The sequence below is a fragment of the Petaurus breviceps genome, unplaced genomic scaffold (assembly GCF_028583685.1).
Source record: "Petaurus breviceps papuanus isolate PSGF00001 unplaced genomic scaffold, PetGlider_PUasm1.0 90823, whole genome shotgun sequence".
Lineage (NCBI taxonomy): Eukaryota > Metazoa > Chordata > Mammalia > Diprotodontia > Petauridae > Petaurus > Petaurus breviceps.
The window spans coordinates 6,097,833-6,120,454 of NW_027187352.1; the positions used below are offsets into that span (position 1 = coordinate 6,097,833).

Below are 22,622 nucleotides of genomic sequence, written 5' to 3' on the forward strand. Positions count from 1 at the left end.
TTATTATGATGGTGATGATGATGATGATGTTGGTGATGATGGTGGTCATTGTGATGGTGATGGTGATGATGGTGGTGATGATGCCAAGTGGAAGTAACAATGGGCTTGGAGTCAAGAAGACCTGAGTTCAAATCCCATGTCAGACACTCACTAGCTGCATAACCCTGGACAAGACAGCCTCTGTTTGCTTTGGTTTCCTCATCTGTAAAAAGGGGTTAATAACAGCACCTATGTCATAGGGCTATTGTGAGGATCAAATGAGATGCTATTTGTAAAGCTCTTAGCACAATGCCTGACACATTGTAAATGCAAGCTACTACTGTTATTGTTGTTGTTACTGTTGCTGTTATTGTCACTGTTATTCTGTGTCCAAGTAGGAAGCTCACTGGACCTGGAGTCAGGAACACCTGAGATCAAATCTGGCTTCAGATGTTCCCTAACTGTGTGACTCTGGGCAAGTCTCTTAACTGCTGCCTGCCTCAGTTTCCTCATCTGTAAGAAGGGGTTAATAACAGCACCTGTCTCGTAGGGCTGTTCTGCAGATCAAATGAGATAATTATTGTAAAGTTCTTGGCAAACCTCAAAGCACTGTGTGATTCTAATTATAATTCACTTCTCTGTAGCTCTTTAAAATAAATAAAGTTCTAGGTGAACAGTAAGGGCAGGGGGCAGGGAAGAGCAGAGTAAAGATCATTATCCTGTTTCATAGATGAGAAAACTCAGAAAGGGGCAAGAGCATTGGCCAAGCTCACACAGCTCCTTAAGGACCTAGCTGGCTAACAGTCTTGGTTTAACCCTGGATCAGGGACACAGGTAGTAAGTAGCCTCAAGAATGTCAGCTGCAGATGTCCAGAAAAGGCAGGAAGACCAAAGCCAAGTCTTGTTTTCAATCTGTTTCTCTTTCCTGATGCCATCTCTGCCTGGGAGCCTGACCAGGATGAGAGTTTCTCCACCCTGCACTCTCCTTTTCCAATAGCATCTAAATCACTGGAGAATGATAACTGAGTGAGGCTAATGGCCATAAAATGGATTTATTAGGGCTGGGTTATCTGCCCCAAGGAGGAGAGAACATGGCCCCGGGCCTCTGCTGTGGTGCCGCTGCTGACAGGCCGCGGCAGAGCTCAAATATGGCATTACACTGAGCAGGCCTGGACTGGTCAGAAGTCAGGCATGAACACTTACTTTATTCTGTCAGGGCAGAGTCTAATGGGCAACCAGACTCGGGACCGCCATTGCTCAAACTCACAAGCTGGGATCACAGAGTGTGAGAGGCATAGGACCTGAGAATCATAGCGAATGACAGGATTTTAGAACAACAGACTCTTCAGATCACAGAAACCTAGAATCTGACTTAGAACAGAGAACAGCAGCACTGGAAGGGAGCTTAGAACATGGATTGTCAGAATAGACTATCAGAGCAGGAAGGGACCTTAGAACATGAAATGTACAAACAGGGAGGTGCCTTAGAACAGAGAATGAGAGGACATAGGCTTTCGGAGCTTCAAGGAGATGATGGAAGGTTAGAACTGAAAGGAACCTTAGAATGGAAGATGTTAGAATATAGGATTTCATAGAACATAAGATGTTAGAGTTGATAGGGATCTTAGAAAAAAGAAAAAGCATGAGTTGGAAGGAACCATAGAACATAGACTATCAGAGCTTGAAAGGTCCTTAGAACACAGGAAGGAAGGAAACAAACATTTATTAAGCACCTACTACATACCAGGCACTCTGCTAAGAACTTTGCAGATATTATTTAATCCTCACAACAACCCTGGGTGATAAGTGCTATTATGACCTCCATTTTACAGATGAGGAAATTGAGGCAGAAGGAAATGGATAAATGGCTCATCCAGGGGTCGCACAGCTACTGTCAGAAGCTAGATTTGATCTGAGGTCTTCCTGACTCCAGACCCAGCCTTCTACCCACTTCACCCACCCAGCTGTCACAGAATATCAGAAGTCCTTAGAGATTATTAACCTAGCTCCACTCATTTGACAGATGAAGAAAGGTGGGTCAATAGAGGGAAAGGGTCACGCAATGAGTCCATGGCAGAGCTACAGATCTCCTCCAGGACAGCACTTTAGGCCTCAGAGCTGCAGAAATGTGATCTTCTCCTGCTCACTCCCCTTCTAACGCTCTTTCTGCAGAACCACATGGCCTCTCCTCCCTGTCCGTGTCCTCTCAGCTGTCGGGGGAGATCGTGGGCTTGGCTGCAACGTCTGGGTCATAGCAGGCCTGGGCTTTGTAACATGACAGCTTGGCCCTGGGAGAATGGGGGAAGAACAAACCTAGGTCTGATTCTCCTTCCTTCCCCCCCTCCCCTTTTTATTCTTCTGAGTATTGCTCAATTTTTCCCTTGGGTCTTATCTGTCGGATCCTAGCCTTTCCCATTGAACTAATCTCTGCGTCCCAGTTTCTTGCCTCTTTCTTTTCTCCCTGAATACAGATGCTTGTGACTGTGACTGAATAGGTCATATTTGTAACTTCTGCTAGAGAAAAATGTCCACATCAAAAATATATATATATATACACATATATTTATTTTTTTTCAGTAATAAAATATTTAAATGCATTCCTTGGTCACATGAAAAATATATACACATATATTTATTATTTTTAGGAATAAAATATTTAAATGCATTCCTTGGTCACATGAAAAATATATACACACATATATCTATTATTTTTAGGAATAAAATATTTAAATGCATTCCTTGGAACAGCAAGGTGAGGCGGTAAGAGTATCAGCTGAGGGTGGTAAGGATTTGGGAACAGAGGATTCATGTCTGAATTCTACATCTGATTCTTAGCTGTGGATCCTCAGCTAAGTTTCTTGATTAACTTTTTAAAGTTGCAGTTTCCTCAGATATACCATGAGGATCAACACTTTCATTGACTTCCTCATAGAGTTGTTATTGGTATCCATTGAGATAATGCATATAAACAAACACAAACAAGCTTTGTAACTGTGCTGTGCACATAGGAATCACATATAGACATGGTGTCCCAAAAGTGTTAGTGTGGTTTCAATCTTTTAAAACTTAAAGCTAGTTTAATGACTTTAAGCTAAAAAGTTTTAAAAAGCAACCCCCCCCACCCCACCCCAAACATATCTAAGACTTTTTGGGACACCTTATTCATATATATGCACACATATACACACATATGTGTGTACATGTGTGTATATAAGTATGTGTAAATATATACATTTATGGACATATAGACAGGGGATGCACTGTTTACTTAGATCCATGTAGGGGGAACCTGGAAGAAATGAGCAGTTTGGTGCAGAGCAAAGAGCACAGGATTTGGGTCAGAAGCAGGAATCCTGGAGGCAACTCCTCCAGACACATGAGAGCCAATTGTTAAATGTTCAAAGTGAGCGTTTACCCTTTGGAAACTGGTAAATGTTACAGGGCTTGGTTTATTGTTCTTGTTGATCATCTACCTAGACTTAAGAAGATGGTGAACAAAAGAGCTTCAACTTAAAAGTGTGTTGGGTGTACATTCCCTACCCCCACTCCCCCAAGAGCTGGTTGTTAAACATTTGCCAGCACTCCCTGGAGAAGATTTATAGTGCTTATTAGCTGTTCTGAACGGCTCGGATTCTCCCCAGCAATCACAGTTTATGTTCAAAGCTTCCTTCCAGCTCTGAAATTCGGATTCCAGCACTCCCTAATTCTGGGAAAGTCTATCTTACTAAAAGCATGGCATGAAAGAAGAAATATGAGACTAGCTTCCCTCCCCCCCCCCCCCCCCTGGCCCCGTATTGCACATTGCATATATTGCCACATTTCCTCAATGATTTGATCAGTTTCCCCCTTTTCCTTTTCTTTATTTTATTTTAACAAAATGCTATTTGTTATATGAGATGGCTTTCTGGGAGGAGAAGTGGGAAGAATACTGGGGAAATTGTGATGTAATAAAGACATCAATAAAAACACATTTTAAAAAGAAAGTATCATTTCAGAATTCTGTAATTATATAGGATATTATGATTCTGAAAATCTATAATTCTATATTCTATATCATTACAAAAATCTATAATCTATAATTTACAAGGAAGCAAAGAAAAGATGGACAATTCTCAACACAACGTGTATTATTTATCACACAGGCTTTCTTGAAATGAAAATTTGTTACATATTTTGAATCCTCTCTTATGCTCTGCTAGGCACATGACATGCTTTTTCTTCTTTTTTTGTATTTAAGTTTATAATATATTTTTGCTTCTTTTCTCTATTCTGTATTTGTGTTCTGGCCTTTGAGTCTAAAATAAAATTTTTAAAAAAATATCTAAAATTCTAAGACTGGGATTCTAATTTCAGAGTTTTACCAGGGCCAGCTCATGGACCATTCCCACATTAAGTTCTCCCTTGACTGAATAAAACAAATGCTCAGCCCTGGATTTTCACAAGAAGGGTTGGAGTAACTAATCTCTAATGTCCCTTTCCTTCTGGCATGCTGCACTTCTGTTTTAAGGACCCTCTTCTCAGTTCTGAATCCTGTAAAATTTATGAACATCTCCCTGCTCCTTTGCCTTTCTCTTTCTCTCACTCTCCCTTCCTCCCTTTCTACTCTCTTCCTCCTCTAGTACTCCCCTCCTCTCTCTCCTTTCCTCTCCTCTTTCTTTCTCCCTCTCTCCTGCCCTCCTCCTTCTCTCCTCTCTTTTCCCCTTTTCCTCTCCCCCTCCCCCTTTCCTCCTTTCTCTCACTCTCTTGAGCTGAATGGAAAGAGGAACAGGGTGGCCCCTTGGCTGTGGATATTACATTTGTTTTGGCTGATCTTCAGGGGCCTGTCAAAAAGACCCTAGGGAAAACCAGAAACCCTTTGGATTGAAGGCACAAGTTTAGCCATAAAAGGGAGAGCTAGGTAGAGGGCTTATATGGATCAAGTGAAGTATTTTTTTTTTTGAGAATGGGGGAGAAATTGGCATATTAGTAGTCAGGAGGGAAGCAGCCAGCAAACAGAATGATTGAATATTAGGGATTGGAGGTCCCAGTAAGAAAGAACAGTGTTTGGCACTGAAAGGTAGAAGGAAAAGCAGAATGATAACAGATTGTGACCAGATAAGGGAATTTAAGAATTCATAAATACTAAAGTAGAACATTTTGGGTGATGGAAAGATTATGAGTATGACCAGTTTGGTGTGTAGCTGTGGTATGGGAACTGGGAGAGTTTGAGGGAGTATCATTATATTTGTTGAAGTCTTCTTGTATGAGGACAGAAATTGGGGAGAAGAGAAAGACTGTAAGCTAGCCACTAAATTCATTAAGGAAGGAAGGGCAGCATCGGATGTATTGAGATGAATGAAATTGGATGATTGGGTGAACTTCAAAGGAGGAAAGGTTACTGAGTGAAGGAGGTGGAGGGAGAGCCTGGAAGTAACCATGGGGAACAAGGAATATCCCAACTCCCCCTTCTCAACCCATGAGTTAGGATGGAGAATGAGTGAAAGTGTGATCAGTACTAGAAAGGGATGCCAAGAAGGCTGTGCCATAGGGATGGAGGTCTCAATGAGGACAAGAAAATGACAAGAAAGAGGATAAGATTTAAGATGAAAACAAGTTTATTTAGTGAGCTTCCAGAGACCACAGTGGAGTGGGGTGGGTAGATTTAGAGGAAGACATTGTAGAGTGGGGGTGGGGGGGTGGGTTGAGGGAAATGGAAATAAGGCAGCATGCAGTGAGGGGAATGAAGAATGGGGTTTGTATGATGATAGCAAGGTTTCAGGATCACTGGGATGGGGAGGGTATGACCAGGTGGGAATTTGTTAATCATTGAAGAATAAGTTCAGGAGGGTTATTCACATCACTAGGGGTTTGACCTTGGGGTGGTGTCCTCTTAGTGTGTTAGGCAGCTCAGGGGAGAGTAGGGGAAACTGAGGGAATAGCATTTCTGTTCTATCACTACAGGACATTCTGTCTTATCCCTGGAAGACCAAGCCAGGAGACAGGCAAAGCAGGAAGGAATAGGGTCTCTCTGTCCCCGGAGGATAGAAAAGGTCCCCTGCACATAGGAGGAGACCTGGCACACAATGAAATGGCATCTGCCTGATTTCCCTGCCAGTGGGGAGAAGCCATGCTGAGGATGGAAAGGCATGTCTTTGGCCCCATATTACTTCCAAGGACACTACTCTCTTCCTGCTCATCCTTCCCAACTCCCAACAGAGTAAATTTGGGACAGGTGGAGCTGGCGGGTATGCCAGGCAGAATATCCAGGTAGAGAGAGATGCAGGATGGGTGGGTGGAGGTCAACAGCAGAGTTCTGGATCTGGGAATCCCTACAGAGAGGGTAAAGGGAGATGGGGGGATGGATGAAATCACAAAAGGAGAGTGTATAGAGAAAGTGGACAGAACTTTGAGCAAATGCCTACCTCTGAGATCAGAAGAAAGGAGCCTACAATGGAGACTGAAGAAGCAATGGGAAAGGAGGAGGATTGGGGATGCATTTCACAATTCCTACCCAGGAGGCCATGTTCTTTGTGAGGTCTGGTTCAGGAACGACAATAATGATAGAGGTGTTTTATACATTCTGCGTAAGCCCTAACCAGGAAGACCATGAGGGCTCAACATTGAGGTGTACACAATAATTATAAAGATTTTAAAATCTACAAAGCTCTTTATATGTAAATTATCTCCTTTGAATCTCACAACAGCCCATCCTCAGCATGGCTTCTCCCCACTGGCAGGGAAATCAGGCAGATGCCATTTCATTGTGTGCCAGGTCTCCTCCTACGTGCAGGGGACCTTTTCTATCCTCGGGGGACAGAGAGACTCTATTCCTTCCTGCTTCCTTTGCCTGTCTCCTGGCTTGGTCTTCCAGGGATAAGACAGAATGTCCTGTAGTGATAGGACAGAAATGCTATTCCCTCAGTTTCCCCTACTAGCTCTCTCCCCTGAGCTGCCTAACACATTGAGAGGACACCACCCCAGGTGCTACTCATATTTTTGGCCCCATTTTACTAAGGAGGTGCAGAGAAGTGATTGGTATGCTATAGTCCTGTCAAAGATAGGATTCGAATACAGGTCTTCCTGACTCTCCATCCAGCACTATGTCCTTTGCCATATAGGCTACATGTTACCTACCCACAGTAGGCTTGTTCCAGCTTTGGATCAGATAAATTAGAAGTGAATTAGAATTAAAAGGAGTTCAACCCCTCCCCATCCCATTCTTCAAATGGGAAAACTGAGGCCCAGAAGAGGGAAGGGATTTGCCCAAGGTAAAAGAAAAAGGAAGAAGCAGAGCCCAGGTTCTCAGACTGCTAATTTAATGCTCTTCCATTACCCCAAAGCTGGATAGGACTGCGTCCAAGCTACTTATTAAAAGCTCACCCATCTTTCAAGCCTACCTCCAGTAGCTAGTTTAGTTGGAATGTAGGGTATGTGAAGGGGAGTAGCATGAGATAAAGACAGGAAGGTTGGAGCCAGACTGTGTACTGCCAAGGCTGCTGAAGGGAGTGGAGGGGTTCTCACAGGGATGCCCCTTCCCCGTGCATTTCCTCTGCCCTATTGTAAACCCTCTGTCTGGAGCAGAGGAGCTCCAGTCTTAGCCTCAGCCTCTCTGTAACTGAGATCGGAGGACTCCTCACCCCTCGACCCCCATGGCTGCCATTGGAGAAGGCAGTTCCTTCTCTATGCTCTCTCATCATATGCCAACTACACTTTTTTTGTAGTCTGGACTTGTGATTTATGTGAGATCCTTATGGGTAGGAACTGTGTTTTTACCTTCCTTTGTAACCCCACATCTTAAGCACAGCTAAATGCTTATTGCCTGACTAACTGTGTGATTTCTGTTCCTGTGTAGATAACTCCCAGTGAGGAAAAACCATCTGCCAGTGTAGGGGAGTGTCAGTTCAAAGTTTATAGTCTCAGAGAGCTCCCCAGGGCACCACTGAGAGGGTCACTCAGCCAGTATGGTGCTAGAAGCAAGACTTGAACCCAGGTCACTCTGACCCTGACACCAAAAAGAAAGTCTTTAACACCAAAATCTTTGGAACTGTCAAGTTGTTTGGCATCAGAAATAGAGTTTTATCAGTGGAAATGATATTAAGAAAGACATACCATGTTTCCCTGATAATAAGACACTGTCTTATTATTTTTTTTTTGGAAAGAAAAAACACCAGAGGGCTTATTTTCAGGGGAGGGCTTATGTTGTCCTGCCTCAGCTCTCCTCCGTGGGATCACTGGGGAAAAACAGGATGACGCGCTCACTGCTGCAGCTCTGATTGGATGCAGCGTGGAGCGCGGTGTGCGTTTCAGGGGGGGGAGGGGGGATGGTGCATACAGAGGGTACCATAATGTAGCGTGTAGCGCAGGGGATCACCCTCACTACAGTAGCAATCTCAATAGGGCTTATTTTGGGGGGAGGGATTATTTTAGAGGAATCTTACACAGTAAGGGGAGGGCTTATTTTCTGGATAGGTTTTATTATCGGGGAAACATGGTATTACCATCTCCTTTGCCATGGCACTCTTAGGTAAGTGGGATTTTTCCATCTGACTTGCAGCTGAAACCTCTTATATTTGTTGCCTCTGAAATTAGAATGTGATCTCCCTGAGGGCAGGGGCTGTCTTATTTTTTTATTTGTATCCCTAGGGCTTAGCACAGTGCTTTACACATAGTGTTCACTTAAGAAATGCTTTCCCCTCATTTCATTCATTCGTACACCAGGATCCTTTGCAATGCCCACCATAGCCAAGTATGATTGGGGTCATGGCTGCATTTATAATGCTCACCAGTTCTACTGACCCAGCCTCAGTCATAGTCCTGGGATTGTGATGATGGGAGATATTGGAAGGGAGTGGCCAACTGATGCCCGGGACTACAGGCCTCTTTCACCATACAGCCTTCCTGACCCTCACTCCCATCTACCCTACAATCTCCTACATTGTGATCAACTGGTACTGCTCCCATCCTATGGAAACCAAAATCCCACCCCTGCTGCCCTAATTCCTTCAAGAGTCACCTTCTGCCTCTCTCCACTTCTTTTTTTTTTAATTTTTTTTATTTTTATTTTTATTTTTTTAAAGCAATCGGGGTTAAGTAACTTGCTCAAGGTTACATGGCCAGTTATTTCTGGGTGTGGTGCTGAGTATCTGAGCCCGGATTTGATCCAGGTCATCCCGACACTGGAGCCGGTGCTCTTACTCGCTGAGCCACCTGGCCACCCCTAAGCAATTGGGATTAAGTAACTTGCTCAAGGTTACATGGCCAGGTGTTTCTGGGTGGGTGCTAAGTGTCTGAGCCCGGGATTTGATCTCCAGGTGTTCTCAACACTGGAGCCAGTGCTCTTACTCGCTGTGCTACCTGGCCGCCCCCCTACTTCTCCTTCTTGTACTCTCAACCCTATCCAGCTCAGCCCTCACTTCCTCCAGGAGGAAATGGGGTATCACAATCAGAGGACATGAGTTAAAATCCTGCCTTTGATACTTACTGGTTGTGTATTCGTGGTTGAATCATTGACTTATCTGGGACTCAGTTTCTTCATCTGTACAGGGCGGGGGGGGGGGGCTGGACTAGATAGATCAGTTCTAGATCTATGATCCCACAATCCCAGCTTCAGATATCTTCTGTCCATCTCATTCACCACAGTCAGTCTTATCTAAAAGCCACCTTCCCCTCTGGTCATGCTCTTCAGGGCTGGCTAACACACCAGGTGAAGCGAAGGAGTCTGTTGGCCATCACCAGTGGCCTCTCCTCCTCCGAGGTTCATCCCATCCGTTTAAATCACTAGCCAGATCCTAACTGCTGTTTCCCAGAACATCCTCCCTTCTTTCTCCTGGGGTTCAGTACCTGGTTCATTCTCCCTCTCCATTCTAACCCCTGCCTTTTGATTAATGAATGCTTCCTTGAACACCCTGGTCTCCCAGTTCATTGATCTCCTCAGCTCCCATAGCCTCTGTCTTCACTCTACACCCACAGCATGTTTAGACACTACAGACCTCACTAGCAGACAAAACTGGTCTGTCTCCAAAACTCAAGACTGAAATTTCCTTCTGATCAGAATGTTCTCTCCCTCCATTTATACCTCCGCCTCTCTCCCAAACCTATCTTTGACCTCACCTCAACCTAGTCACTTAAAACGTTTGCCTCAGTTTCCTCATCTGTAAAAAATGAACTGGAGGACGATGGCAAACCATTCCCATATCTCTGTCAAGAATACCCCCCAGGGGGCCACAGAGAGTCAGACACGACTGAACAGCAACATGCTCCAGTCTCTACTCTTCCCTCTTCTCCCAATCCATTAACCTTGCTCAGGTCTTAATTTCTTCCCTTCAGTTTTGACTCTGTGATCGAAAGATTATGCATTAGCTTTCATCCTTGATCTCTCTCCCTCTTATTCTTCTTTATCCTGCCTCCATTCATACTCTGCCAATCAACCCTTCTCTTCACTCATACAGCCACCATACTAGCTTGGGCCCTTATCACATCTCACCTGGATTGTTATAACAATATCTTAATTAGACTTACAACATCTAGCTTCTGCCTCTCCAACCCATCCCCTATACAGATGCCAAAATCATATTTCTAAAGCACAGGTCTAAGTCATTACTCAAGAAGCCTCAATGGCTCCCTATTGCCTTTAGCTTAGAATAACAACTCCTTTGCTTGGCATTTAAATCCCTTTGCGGTCTGACTCCAGCCTATCTTTCCAAGATTATTGTATCTTAAAACCCTTTCACACACTTTGTGTTTCACCCAAACTACTTTATATTTTTACTCTCCAAACTCTACATTCCATATCCTGCCTCCATAACTTTGTACTGGTGGCCCCTATGCCTAGAAGGTTCCTTCTCCTCACCTTTGCCTCTTTTAATCCCTACCTTTTATTGTGACTCAGCTCAAGTGTCATTGCTTATAGTAAATCCCTTCTGTTTCCCTCCTCAAATGATCATGTTATTTGGGTACATTTTGTATCTCCCAGTAGACTGAAAGCTTTCTGAGGGCAGGGACTGGCTTTCAATTTGTTTTCGGTCTCCAGGACCAAGAATAGTGCCTTGCACATAGCTGGTGATAAATCCTTGTTGAATTGGAGACTCAGGATATCCCATTTGTTTTATCTACTCCTACTTCCCAACTGCTGGACACTACTATGGTCAGACAGCAAGCATTTATCAAGGGCTTACTATGCCAGAAGTGTAGGGAAAAGGTTCCACAACTGAGTCTCCAGGATCCACTACAAATTCATGCTATCCAGCCTCACCAGGGAGGGTTCGCAATTCTCATCATCAGCCTTAACTGACTCTATCGCATTTCTTGCAACAGCTTTTTCCCCTCATGCCCCCAAAATACTGTAGACCACTCCCTCTGTTGGGGTGCTCTCTCCTCCCTTGGCTTCTTTGATATTTCTCTCTCCCTCCCATTTGTTCTACCGATCTGACCGCTCCTTCCCTGTCTTCTCTCCTGGTTCATCCTCTGCCCTTTGACCCCTAAGCATGGGGTTGCTTAGATTGCTGAGAAAGAGGGAGGAGTGGGTGGAGAGGTAGTGGTGACCAGGAGTATACATCTTTCTAGGAATTCAGCATTAAGGAAAGGTACAGGGCAATAGCTTGAGAGGGCAGTAAGATTAAGAAGCGGTGGTTGTTGTTTCGGCATGAGGGGAGACCTAAGCATATTTGTAAGGCAAAGATGAATGAACAGAGAGGAGATTAAAGATCTATAAGAAATAGTCAATTTATTTTAACAGGAAGGGAATGAGTCTTCAGCTGCCATATTTAGTAGCTTTGGGAGTCCAATTTTCTTGACTTTTATGAGTCTGTTTCCTCAACTATAAAATGGGAATAAAAATTATTTGTGCTATTTACTTCCCAGTTATAAGGAAAGTATTTTATAAATCCTAATTTTTTTCTTTTTTGGAGAGGGGAAGGTTGGGCAGTTGGGGTTAAGTGACTTGCCCAAGGTCACATGGCTAGTAAGTGTTAAGTGTCTGAGACCCTAAATCCTAATTCTTTATGAGAGGATGCATAAAGGGGGGAGGGACACAGAGGAGAGCCAAAAGAGTCAGGTTCAAGTGTTACTCCTGATATATACTGGCTGTGTGACACAGAACAAATCATTTAACCCTTCAATGCCTCAGGTTGGGGCACTCTAAGATTATTGGTTTTAGGGAAGATTTGTGGGAGTTTGCCTGCACTAATGAAATCACAGGTATAGACCAAAGCTGGAGGCTGGAGGAAAAGCTCTTTATAAATGTCAGCCATCATCATTATTATTATGGGACTAAGGAGATAGTAACTAAAATGGTATCATGGAGGAACCAAGAAGGAATAAGCATGAAGGTGCAGGCAATGGGTTAATGCTATAAAGGAAGAAAGCCATCTCTTCTCCTGAGATTAGAATTCTATCTCCTTTAGTATGGAGAATAGTATTCTTTGTTCAGTAAACACCTAGTCAATAGATACATAAAGCTAGGGATGGATAGATAGATGATATAGGTAGATGAATGGATAAGTAGATATAGATGATATATGGATAGAGATAGATATAGAGAGGGATAAATAGATAGGGATAGATAAGGCTAGGGATAGATAGATAGATAGATGATATAGATATACATAGATGAATATACAGATGGATGGATGGATGGATGTTGATTAAATTGAATTGGCATGAATGGTGAGGTTTTGGGGGTAGGGAAAGTACTCTTATTGCCCTCATCACCTCCCCAGCATGGAAATGTCTAGTTCATAGTCCTAGTGGCCACTTGGATTTGGAACCAAGAAGACCAGAGTTCAAATCCGATCTTTGATACTTGCTAGCTATATGACCTTGGGCAAGTCAGCTTCTTTCAACCTTAGTTTTCTCACATGGAAAAGGGGGAATACTAGCTGTGGTACTTACCTCTGAGAGTGGTGGTGAAGTTTAAGTGAGGAGCTTGCTAAAACTTAAGTTATGTGTCAGTTATTATCTTTGTTTTCATAATGTAGGCATGATGCAGTCAAAAGTCAGAACTTGGTTCAAGATCCAAGAATTTGGAGTCAAAACTTGATTCAAGATCCAATTCTGAAACTACATATCTATGTGACCTTGGGTAAGTCAATGTTCTTCCCTGACTCAGTTTCTTCATCTGTAAAACAAGGGATCATAGGAAACTAGATTAAGAGCTGGAAGGAGCCCTTGAAGGCCCCCAAGTCCAAATTCCTTATTTGACAGATGAGAAGACAGATCTGGAGAGGTGACTTGTTTAGGGTCACATAGCTAATAAGTTCGTTACCTTTGAAGAAACTATTTTGTAAACCTTAAACTGTCTAGGATAGGCTGCATGGGGTAACTGAGAGCCAGCCTGAAAGTCAGAAAGACCTAGGATCAAAGTTTAATCCCTGAAGGTTGTGGAGGCCCTAATGAGGTTATGGAGAGGAAAGTACATTTCAGTAGGGAATATAAAAAACACCAGATTTTTGGCCAGTGATCCAAATCTCTGCTCTATTAATTATTAGCTGTGTGACCTTGGTCAAATTGCGTTTTTCCAGGCCTCAATTTCCTCTTCTGTACAATAGGAAGTCTGACTCATGGATGTGCTGGAACCAACTCTCACCAGCTTGCAGGAATTGGAATCAGCAGTAGCTACAAATAAAGGTTTGATTTATTGTTTTGCTGACTGTTTGGAGCAGAGAAAGTGATGGAGAAAATGTTAATAATGCAGAATCAACTTCAAAGCCTGTGTGCAAACATGCCTCCCCCTTCACCCCACCCAGTCTGGTTGTTAAATATTTACTAGTATGTCCGTATGTTGTTCTATAGACATTACTTGGGCTCAGCAGAAGTGCAATAGATGCTCAGGGAATTCCTCACCAGACCAGGGGATAATTAATACAATGATAATAATGATGGTGATGACTGGCATTTGCATAGCACTTTGAAGGCTTGCAAAGTGCTTTATGTCTCTTATCTCAGTTGAGCCTCATAACCTCCCTGGATTAGAGGATCGCTAAGGTCCCTTCTGGCTCTAAATCCTGTGACCCATTCACTTCATAAGAATTTCAGGCTAATTTGTTATTATTTTTCTAAGCCACATGACTACTGTGAAAATGTGTTTAATAGGCATGTATGTGTACAGCCAAATCATATTACATACCATGTTGGGGAGGGAGGGGAAGAAACTTAAAATACGTGGAAGTGAATGTTGAAAACTAAAAGCAAATAAACAAATTTTTAAAAAAGAAAAAATTAAAAAAAAGCAATGTTTAGGCTAGAAGGACTTATAAACATGACCTAGTTCAACTCTCTTCTTTTACATAGGGGGAAACTGAGGCCCAGAAGGGACAGGGACTTATACAAGGTCACCCAGGGAATCGGTGGCAGGGCCTGACCACCCAGCATTCTGTGAGCTATACCAGTACTCTGTGGGAAGAAAGACAGGTACATGTCTTTGAGAAATGAGGGCTGGATCAGCTGAATCTAGCTTTCAAGACATTGGCTCAGAAAAGCAGAAGCAGTTCTGTACTTGAGTGCAAGACCCAGCTCTAAAACTTCCTATCTGTGTGTCCAAGGCAAATCCCAGAATCACAGGACTGGAAAGGATAATAATAACAGTTCATATTTGTTCTCTCTCCCTGTGATTCAAGTAATAGAAATATATTATTAGACCCATTTTATAGATAAGGTAACCAAGGCTCTAAAATTTTAAGTTAGAGGTAGACTATTGAGAGAATTCTCATTCAGGGAAGTGTTGGACGTGATGGTCTTGGAGGTTCCTTTCAACCTGGACATTTTGTGATTTGCCAATGGACATACAGCTGGTAAAGTGTCTGAGGCAGGATTTGAACCTAGGGCAGCTAGGTGGCATGGTGGATAGAGCATTGGGCCTGGAATCAGGAAGATTTATCTTCTTGAGTTCAAATCTGACCTCAGATACTTACTAGCTGTATGACTCTGGGCAAATCATTTAACCCTGTTTGCCTCAGTTTCCTTATCTGTAAGATTAGCTGGAGAAGGAAATGGCAAACCACTCTAGTATCTTTCCCAAGAAAACCCCAAATGGAGTCATGAAGAGTCAGACATGACTGAAAAATTACTGAACAATAATTTCAGGTCCAAATTATCTCTCCTTTCTACCAAGCTGCTTCTCATCAGACCTCACGTCTTTAGTCCAACGCATGCCTGAGCAGGAAGCCTTTGTATGGCCATTTCCATCAAGTGAGCCTCCAGTCTCTGCTTGAAGACATAGGAAACTCATTCCTTCCCCAAGCAGCTTACTTACCATTCCACTTTGGGATGACTTTCATTGTTAGTTCTTCTTTAAATCAGGCCAGAATCTGGCCGTCTGCCTACTGTCCTCATTCACTGCCCCTTTCTAAGCCTGGTTTTCCTCTTTTCTCCCCTTTTCTAGTTCCTCCCAAGCCTATTCTCTGCCCTCGTTGCATCCTTTTCTCAGCCTTCATCTTCCTTAATAACTCGGCAGGTTTTGATGCTGTTGACCATCCCCTCCTCAGGGACTTTCTTTCCTATTACATTGTCTGCTCCTGATTCCTCTTTTGCTAGAGGCAATTGGGTGGCCCAGTGAATAGAGCACTGAGTCTGGAGTTCAAATTTGACCTCATACACTTACTAGCTGTGTGACCCTGAGCAAATCACTTAACCTCCAACTGCCTCAGTTTCCTTTCCTGGTTCTCCCTCTTAACCATTGTAGAAATAGGAGTGTTTTTTTTTTTAATTAAACATGAATTACGAAAGATCATAGGATCTAAAGTTGCTGAGTACCTCAGGGACCATCCAGTCCAACCAACCCCCTTAAGGAAACTGAGACTCAGAAAGAACAAGGGTCTTACCCAAAGAGACATGGGTAACAGTAGCAGCAGCAGGGCTGAGCCTCCAACCCAGACTTTATTCCCAACAGTCTAACCCAGTGTCAGGATGTCGGCTTTTGAGGCTGCCAGAGAGTCCCTCCCAGAAATCTCTCAGAGGTCCGATCTATTACCTTGAAGACCAGATACACTGGAAAGAGGCAAGAAACAGGAGCATGATGGGGTCTGGAAGGCTTTGGAATACCACCACAGCATTTATTTCATATCGCTGTGTAAAATATATAGATCATATATTCATATATTCATATATTTATATGTAAGGAGGAACAGAGGAAAAACAATCCATGACCTGGGCTATACTTTTATAAATATTTCTGTATGTTCCACATTCCAAAGGAGGGGACAATGTGTATCCCCCACGCGTGGGTCCATGTGCTCACTGGCCTGGTCAAAGTCGGCTTTCTTGGCTCTGGACGGGCTCTCTCTTTTGGGTAGAAGAAAGGAACTCTGGAATCAGGGAGCAACCCCCCATGTCCTGCCTTCCCCCGCCCTCCAGGCACACAGCCCACTCATCCAGAGTCTGTTGTTCTCTATACCAGCGATGGAGAGGGAGGAAGGTTCTTGTTTGGATAACTTCAGGCTTTATCTTCTGCAAATACACCCATGAAAAAAAAGATGGGCCTCCCTCCAGAAACTTAGAGTTCTGAATGACCCTACATTGCTGTGTCCTTATTTTCATCCATGGCCAGACTCTGAATGTCCTTGCCTCCCTCCCTTCCTCTCTCCTTCCCAAGGATGGTACAAGAGGGAAGACATGCCAATTACAGGGTTACTTAGAGTCTGTGTTTCCTCCTCTTCTCTGCTGCCCCTCTTAGTACTCTTTGCTGCTGCCAATGACATTGAAATTCCACCCAACCCCTTACCCCTAGGAGGCAAATGGATGGCCAAAGTGGACACCCTGACCCCAGGGTTATTGAGAGTCTCTATTTTCTCCCCACCCCTGCTTCCTACCATGTAGGCAAATGCCCCTTAGAAGGCTCTGAGGACTGGTTGCCCAGCCTGATCCACCCTTCTAGTCACAGGTATCTTCCTCAAGGCACAAAAGGAAAAATAAAAGATGGGAAGCACCATTGATGACAATTTACAAAAATGGTCTATTTGGCTTTCCTTCCCATGAGGTCCTGGTCTTCCTCCTTTGTATGTTATCCCTTCCTCACCCCACCTGTCAACGCCTTTGCTTTATTTCTTGGAAGTCTGGAATCTTGGCAGGATGCATGAAGGGCGAGGGGGCAAGGAATGTGGGAAGGCCAGGGCTTGGCTCCGTGGGACCTCTCCCGCCCTGAGGCACCAAGGCCAAGGCTAAGGCCGAGTCCAGGGCCTTGGTGGGCAGGCGGGCAGCCTCCAGCTTCATTTGCAGACGTACCGCTCCACGGTCCTCTCACATTTCTTGCAGGTTACATAGCAGCACCAGTGGTATTTACAGTGACATCTTTCCACGACCTTGTCCATGTAAGGGTTGTAGCCTCGGCCACAGCACATGAGGTCACAGCTGTCACTGCCGTTGGACGTCTTGTTGCATTGTCTGAGGTGAGGAGAGGGAGGAGAGAGAAGCAGAGGGGCTCTGGTGAGGACCTGGCCCATTCACAAGCCTTTGGGAATCCTTGGTCTGAGAAGGACAGAATTCCTGCCCTCCGGGGTGCCCAGTCTGAAGCAGAGACCTCCCTCTCTCCGTGGCCTCCCCCACAACACTCCACCTCAAGTCCCAGCTAAATCCCACCTTCTACAGGAAGCCTTCCACCAACCCTCTTAATTCCAGCGCCCTCCTTCTGTGGGTGATTTTCCATTTGTCCTGTATATGGTTTCTTTGTACAGAGTTATTTATATGTTGTGACCCCTCCTTAGATTGCAAGCTCCTCAAGGACAGGGATTGCCTTTCTTTTTAAGCCCAGCACTTAGCACGATGCCTGACACACAGTAAGTGCTAAATTAATGCTTATTGATGGACTCCCTCAAATTGCCTGGTATTTATTTACTCTGTCTAGATGTTGTATTTACTTATGTGTTGTCTCTCTCTGTAGAAAGGCAACTCTTTAAGGACAAAAACTTTCATTTTTGTCTTTGGCTCCCTGTGCCAGGAAATAGTCGGGACTTAATGTTTGTTGGTTAATGGATTGGTTGAAGAGAAGTAACTACTGACCTCAGAGAATCTTGATTAAGGGCAGGGGACAGGGCAAACAAAGCCCCTCTCCCCAGGGATCCTGTAGTGTAAGGGAAGAGACAGCCAAGGAGTTGTCCAAGGTCACCCAGAAAAGTTCTATCATTCACTGTCTGTGTGATCTTACACATTTGATCTTGGATATTCTGGGAGGAATAGGGCTGGGAGAAAGAAGGATGACACCTCCCCAGAGCTCAGTAGACTAAACATTTGGGCAGAGGCGGGTTGAGTGGGGAGAGCAGATTTTGGCAATTGGCCACAATTCTTCCCACACTTGCCAACACCCATGCCCCTGGGGAGAGAAATGACAGAAAGGGGAGTGGGTTGCTGCAGGGTGTTTCTAATAGCTCACTGGAAATCTAATAAGACAGGAGGCAGAGATTCAAGTTCCACTGGGGACTCTGCCATTAACTTGTAGTGTGACTGTAGGTAAGTCACCTCACTGGGCTTCATCATTGTGAAATGTGAAGGAAAATTTCTTTTCTGCTTTCCCTCTCCAGTTTGTTGAAAGTATCAAGGAATGTCAGATCTGGAAGGGACTTTGGAACATAGAATGTCAGAGCTAGAAAGGATTCTAGAGCATGTAATACTGGACCACAGAATGTGAGATCTGGAAGAGACCTCAGAACATAGAACATTAGAACTGAAAAGATTCTAAGAGCATATAACACCAGAATGCAGAATATTAGAACTAGAAGGGACCTTAAAATAATGTATGCCTGAGCTAGAATGGAGCTTCAGAGCCTAGAATCTGAGCACTGAATTATGCCTTGGAATGTCAGAGTTAGAAAGGATTCTGGAGCATGTGGCATTAGAACATAGCATGTTACAGGTGGAAGGAACTTTAGAATGAGTCATGTCTGTTCTGGAAGGAACCTTAAAAGCCTCGGATTTGGGGGACAGAAGCAACCTTACAACATAGAACATCACAGCTTAGAACTTTGAATATCACATAGAAGGTTTGAGTTGGACAGGAGAATCTCAGAATACAAAGCAATTAGAAATAGAAGGCATCTTAGAAACGAATTGGTTTAACCTTCTCAATTCCTATCACCTACTAGACTTTCCTCTTCCCCTCATGTCCTTCAGACCCTCCCCTTCCCACATTTCCAAACCTTGGGCCAAGCCTAATACCCCACAGATAGGCAGGAGGGCAGGGCCTCAAAGAAGAGTCGCAGTCCAAGGAAGAACTAAGACCGAAAAGAGCCAGACCCAAAGAAGGCAGCTGTGCTGAAGCCCAGTTTATGATGGAAATGGAGAGTGTGGAGTGGGAGCATGGGGTGAAGACACCTTTTCTGTCCTAGGTTCTAAGGTCCCAAGCAGATCTGACACTCTAAGATTTCCATGATTGTTTTTCAAATCAATCATCCACCATCCCTCACCTAGGTATGGTGTTTTATAGTTTCCTCAGTGATTCCCCATGAATTATCTCATAAATCCTGACGCCTGGTCTACACGTCCAAGAACAGTCCTGCTGCACCCATTACACAAAGCTGGGGGAACATATGGTGCATAGGGTTGGATGTGGGAAAATCTATTTGCTCTATGTGTCAGGGCTAACTGAGGGTAATTATGTAAGGTGAGGCAGCCCTAGTCAGTGGAATGACCCTGGGGTTTAGGGCTAGAAGGGACCTTCCAGGTCACTTCACCCAGCCCCCTCGTTTCACAGGGGAGGACACCACACCAAGATCCAGAAAGAGGAAGGGATTTGCTCCAAGGTCACACAGGTAACAAATAGGTGTCAGAGGTGGGATCTGACCAGGGTCTTCTGACTCCAAGTGTGACACCCTTTCCTATTACCTCAGTGTTCTGAGGTTGAATTGTGAACCAGTCCCCTTCTCCTCTCAGCATCTCAGTTTCTCCACTTGTAAGCGAGGGCTTTGGACTCAAAGGTCTTTTAAGTCACTTCCCGCCATCATATTGTCTGATTCTGTCCATATTCCCAGCACCTGATTGAGGGGGGAGGGGCATGGCAGCTGAGAGCGGGGCAGAAATCCGATCTCTCTCCTTCATGGTCCCCCGCACCTCCAGCCTGGTAATGGGATCCAGGAGCGCCTTTATTTCCCCAGGGGACCCTAACCCATTTCCCTTCTGGCTTCTTTTCTATCCAGACACACTCCTCCTCCTCTTCTCATTTCCCTCTCCCCTGTGCAGCGCAAGGTTGCCTGAAGCCAGCATTTCCTGGACTGACATTCTTTTAGTCTCCTGGCAGCTCGTCCCTCTCTCCTATCTGATCCTTGAAATCTGGTGTCCATATGGGAATACTGGCCATCCCAGAGGCCTGCTACCCTTTGGGGAGGCTGCAGAGACTACAATCATAGAATGTCAGAGGGTCCTTAGAACCTAGGATGTCAGAACTAAGAGGGTCCTTAGAATATCAGAGATGGGCAGGCCCTTAGAACACAGAATGTCAGAGCTGGGAGGGCCCTTAGAACACAGAATGTCAGAGCTGGGAGGGCCCTTAGAACACAGAATGTCAGAGATGGAAAGGACTCTAGAATATGGAATGTCAAAGCCGAGAGGGGGCTCAGAACACATACTGTCAGAGCTGGATGGGGCCTTGAGACATAGAATGTTTAAACTGGAAGGGACCCAAGCAGATCTTGTCCAATCTTCGTTTTACAGACAAGGAAACTGAGGCTCAGAGTGGGGTAAGTGAATTAGTCCAAATCATACCGTGGCAGAAGTGGAACTAAGGCACCACAGGTAAGGTGTTTCTCCCTGCACCGTGCCACATTTGGAGTTTCACAGATGGAAGCCTTTCCCTTAGTCTGGAAACCTCCTTGACCAAACCTCTGACAGGCTCCCGCTTGAAAACTTCTAGGGACAAGGATCCAGTGCCCCCAGTTGCTCATCTTTGTCCACAGCCGCTATCCCAGTCTCAATCCAGGACACTAAATCTGGGGGCTGAATGGGGTAGGGGTGAGGGACTCACTTGTTTGCCAGATGGCAGCCCTGAGTCATCTTTTAAGTCTCTCCCCCTCTCAGAGCCTCAGTTTCCTTCTCTGTAAAATGAAGGAGTTGAACTATGTGATCTCTCATGTCCCTTCCAGCTCTAACATCATGTTTTATTGTTTCTTTCTAAGGGGAGCCAGTGGTGTGTCATGGCCCCGAGGGCTGTTTTTGGAATCAGGAAGACCTGCCTCAGACATACTGGTTAGGTGACTCCACAAAAGTCCTATCATTCAGTCAGTGCTCCAAGCAACTCCTTAAGACTATGAGTTGGAGATAAGGTGCTGACCTGCATTGGTGACCCAGGTTTTTGGCATAGCGAATAGAGTGCCAGGCTTGAGTCAGGAAGAGTCATCTTCCTGAGTTCAAATCTGACCTCAAGACACTTACTAGCTGTGTGACCCTGGGCAAGTCACTTAACCCTGTTTGCTTCAGTTTCCTCATCTGTAAAATGAGCTGGAGAAGAAAATGGCAAACCACTCCAGTATCTTTGCCAAGAAAACCCAAAATAGGATTACAGAGAACAACAACTAATGAAATCACAGGCCCTGTCCCATCCCTCATGTTTTTTCTGAAGTCTGACATTCTGGGATTCCATGAAATGAGGTTTCTTAAGAAAGGGACTGAGGAGAAGGGGGATCTTCCAGAACTGGAGGGCGGTACTTTCGATATGTACCCCTGTACTCCTGAACTTAGTTTCTCCCATGGGACTGCATTTTAAGAGAAAAAGCATTCTGCAATTTTAAAAAAAGGCATCTTGGGCTGGGAGTCAGAACACCTGGATCCTTGCCCTGGCTCTGCCCCTGACTGGTTCTGTGACCTTGGTTAAGCCCCTTCCCTATGTTTGGCCTCGGTTTCCTCTGATGTTGGACCAGATGTTCTCCAAGGGTCTCCTCCAGCTCTCACAGCCTGTGTTCAGTGAGCCTGGAGGAAGTCATTTTGGGTCTTAACCAAAAGCTACCAATCATCCTTTAGCCTGTGGGGAATGAACATATGGGCTCAGTCCCCGGATGTTGGTACAGACTATAAATATGTACAGGTTCAAGAAGAGTTTAGATAAATTAATGGATGACAGATTTCGGACAGCTCGTTAAGGGAAGCTAGGAATGTTTGGAAGGACTGCCCGGGCCTCCTCCACCTGCCTCTTGGCATCCCCAGGGGTTGGGGCATCCCTGAGTCCTGAGGATCGTTGTGATGGGGATCATGCTGGGGAGCTGGTGGTTTGGGAGCAAGGGGGAGGACTGGGAAACTTTTAAATTCTAAGGTTGTTTCTTGGTCATGCTTAGACTTAAAACCCTTGCTGCAAAATGTAAAATTCAGCACTTAGGTACAAAAAATCATTTGGCTAGTTTTTTGCGTTAAGTGTCTGAGGCCAAATTTGAACTCAGGTCCTCCTGACTCCAGGATTGGTGTTCTATTCACTGCACCGCCTAGCTGCCCCAGTCTCTTCATTTTGAAGATAGGAAACATGAGACATGCTCCCCTCCCCCACCAGGGTAAAAGATTTGCCCAAGCCTACCCAAAACCCCAGAATATCAAATCTGGAAAGGCAGAGGATAGCATAGAACATAACCAAAAGTCTGCTGGTCTTGAGCTCAGAGGACTTTTGTAAATTAATTCCTGTGTGAGCTTGGACAAGTCACTTAACCTTTCTGAGACTCAGTTTCCCCACCCACAAAATAAAGGAGACTGACTATATGATCCAT

General features: G+C 44.6%; 1 protein-coding gene across 4 annotated transcripts in view; it reads right to left on the minus strand.

The window, feature by feature from the left end:
• Positions 1–15,968: 15,968 nt before the first annotated feature.
• WNT11 (Wnt family member 11) overlaps positions 15,969–22,622 on the minus strand; it is a 61,847-nt gene continuing 55,193 nt past the window's right edge. For all 4 annotated transcript variants that reach the window (XM_069070880.1, XM_069070878.1, XM_069070881.1 and 1 more), the window contains exon 6: positions 15,969–17,331. In XM_069070880.1, the coding sequence (XP_068926981.1) occupies positions 17,157–17,331 (175 nt within the window). In that variant the 3' untranslated portion in view covers positions 15,969–17,156. The remainder of the gene's footprint in view (positions 17,332–22,622) is intronic.